At 36.3% G+C, this 2,801-nt stretch overlaps 1 protein-coding gene across 1 annotated transcript; it reads left to right on the top strand.

Annotated features, from left to right (window-relative positions):
- Nucleotides 1-1,140: 1,140 nt before the first annotated feature.
- Nucleotides 1,141-2,513, top strand: LOC8260844. Its single transcript, XM_002522988.4, has 3 exons — nucleotides 1,141-1,300; nucleotides 1,430-1,535; nucleotides 2,036-2,513. Exons 1-3 carry the CDS (start codon nucleotides 1,268-1,270, stop codon nucleotides 2,194-2,196), a joined length of 300 nt encoding a protein of 99 aa, XP_002523034.1. The 5' UTR covers nucleotides 1,141-1,267; the 3' UTR covers nucleotides 2,197-2,513.
- Nucleotides 2,514-2,801: the final 288 nt, after the last annotated feature.

Genomic DNA, 2,801 nt, shown 5'->3' with positions numbered 1-2,801 from the left:
CGTACTAAATTGGAAATCATAGTGCCAGCCATAACGATAAAACAAAGGAAGCCAACAAATATCCACTAAAACCAGAAACGTTTGAGATGTGAAACTAAATTGAAATCAGTCTAAGTCCAAACAGGAGAAATACAAAGCCTATACAGAGTTACAGGAAAGAACTAAATAATAAAGGAGAGCTGCACTATTTGTTTATCAAAATTCATAGTTGGAAGCTTGCTCCAGCGATATTTTCATATTGCCTTGTGCAAGTTCAACTCTGTACTATGACTCTCATGCTACAACAAGTTTGTGCATGTGCTATTAACCATGTGATTGGTATCACTACGACTCTATCAGAGAGTAAAAAAGCCAAATGCTGATGGCATGAAAACCATAGCTAGCTGACATTAATTAAACATAAAAAGGAAGCAAACCATCAAAAGCTAGAGAATGAAGATCCTAAAACGGCTAAATATTCCCAGAGCGCTTTCTGTACTATGCAAATTGGCATCTTGGTGGGTTGGCTGTGCCACTCAGTGTTACTGAGTGTCACAATCAAAGGTATGGGCAATTCTTTTGGATTTTCCTCCAAATTTATAAAAACTGCTGTGCGACGTGACAATTTGAATTCGACTATTGAATTCAGAATTGAAATATAAAGCAATATCATGCCAAATGTTTATAGCCGTTTCAAATATGCTGAAAATATCATCATCATTTGTTTCCCATAGTACATTAAGAGGTGATCACTTGTGATATGTATGATAAATAACTTTGTTTCAATTGTTATTTTAATTTTGTGGAAGTCATTAGTACTGCAGGGTGATCACTTACTTAATTATAATGTCTATGAGCTTCTATAGAAGTCAGTTCAACTAATATAAAGAAGATTGATTCAGACTCAGTTTTCTGTTCTTATTTTTGTTCCTGTTGGAGGCGAGTTTTGTCTGTTTTAGAGAATTTCTCGATGCGAATGACCCACTAACCACGTGAAGGAGGGCTGCCTAATTGTGTAATCCTACAAGACAAACGAAATATGTCATTTACAAATCTCCTCTAATCCCCTCCCGACCAATTATTATCTATCTCCCACGTGGGACTCCTGGACCCATCTCACCACCACCCTCCCGACCCCTTTCTCCCTTTTTTAATTGCTATATTTTATCCCTTTCACCTTACTCCTCTTGTGAATATTGCACCAACTCCACTCTACAGTCGCACAATCTATTCTGATACATCTTGTTAAGTTGCATATATTAGTAGCTCTTGGTTTTGTCTCAGGATCATGGGAGACTCTTCTGCTTCATACATACACATGGTAAGACTTTGCTAAGAATATTTCAGTTTATATCTTGATTGATCATTGCTCTTCGATCCTTCAATCATGTTCTGGCATCTGTTTGGTCGTTTATTTTAATAATCCATTCTATAATTATGGCTTGTTTAGGTGCAACACCTTATCGAGAAGTGCCTGATCTTTCACATGACAAAAGAAGAGTGCATGGAAGCCCTCTCCAAACATGCAAATATCACACCTGTGATCACCTCCACAGGTTTGTTTCCTGTTTCTCCTGTTAAAAGAGCCTTAGGACTCCTTAAGAAGTAACCTGATAAGGTACTTGATGCTTTACCCTTTAAGGAATAAAGAAAACAAAAATTAACGTTCATATTCCATTTATTTTTCTTCCACATATGGCCATCACTCTCTAAGACTTACACGTGTGATCAATATACTAAGATCATAAATAATCCAATCCCAGTTGTACGATAGATGTCAAGAAGCTTGAGTTAAAATAGTAGGTTCATTTCACCGGGAAAAGAAAAGATAACAGAAGGTTCAGCTGTAGCTAGGTTTGACCTAGTTTTAACTGTTTCATCCATGATCTCTTTACAATTTTTGGTAACCCTATATGATCCTTGCTTGACCAGCTTACTTATATAATCTCTCCTTTTCGTTTCCATAACTAAATAGCAAGAACAGATACATACATATATAAATGCACAGACATAAAATTATCATATATCATGACTTGAAAATTGAATCCATATGCAGTATGGAATGAGCTAGAGAAAGAAAACAAGGAATTCTTTGAGGCGTATATTGAATCCAAAAGGAAAGATGACAGAATGTCTGAGGAGGAAACAAGTCAAATGATCCAGAAGATGATCTCAGAATCCTCTAAAGATTCTGATGATCAACAAACATCACAATGATTCTGCGTGAAAACGATCCCATCTCTTTTCTCTCCTTTGTGCTTCCCTCCTAGAAATCCAATCCGTCCAAAATCACAAGGGGAAACTGAATTTCGTGTCTAGACATGTGGTATATATACATGTGGTCCCTAAATATATATGCATATATGAAACTATAATACGGAAGAGCACGGCATTCTATATGCATTATTCATGGTCCCCTCTCTTCAAATAAAAATCCTACGTAACCAATCGTACTACGCCACATCAATGCATTAGCAACATTTCATGCATCTGTTGTAAACTTTAATGAATTATGAAACTCTTGTTTGGTCGTACGTGACGTGGTGAAATTCGAATGGTTATGTTCTCACAAAATATATGATTGATGATAAGAGGGTTCTCTGAGTTTTTAAGGTGGCGACACCTGGAACCTTGATGCAGTGTCAACAACTACTAGTGTTATGTAGGGAAATTTTGGCTTTGTCTTGTTTGGGATGCAACAGAAAGGGAAAGAACATGTGATGTTTCTTACGAATTCATTCTTCCACTTGAGTTAAAATGAAAGTCAATAAGAACACTATTATACATATAAGTAACCACCATGGTCACAATCATTAACTTTT

Source organism: Ricinus communis, chromosome 6, assembly GCF_019578655.1.
Source record: "Ricinus communis isolate WT05 ecotype wild-type chromosome 6, ASM1957865v1, whole genome shotgun sequence".
Taxonomy (NCBI): domain Eukaryota; kingdom Viridiplantae; phylum Streptophyta; class Magnoliopsida; order Malpighiales; family Euphorbiaceae; genus Ricinus; species Ricinus communis.
The sequence above is the reverse complement of the archived record's forward strand: the minus strand, read 5'-3'. Positions and strand labels throughout refer to the sequence as shown.

Excerpts from the sequence above, each read along its gene's own strand:
- LOC8260844 (XM_002522988.4), top strand. The coding sequence starts at position 1,268 with ATGGGAGACTCTTCTGCTTCATACATACACATG. Across the intron at positions 1,301-1,429 it reads CTGCTTCATACATACACATG|GTGCAACACCTTATCGAGAA; the intron begins GTAAGACTTTGC and ends TGGCTTGTTTAG. Across the intron at positions 1,536-2,035 it reads ACCTGTGATCACCTCCACAG|TATGGAATGAGCTAGAGAAA; the intron begins GTTTGTTTCCTG and ends ATCCATATGCAG.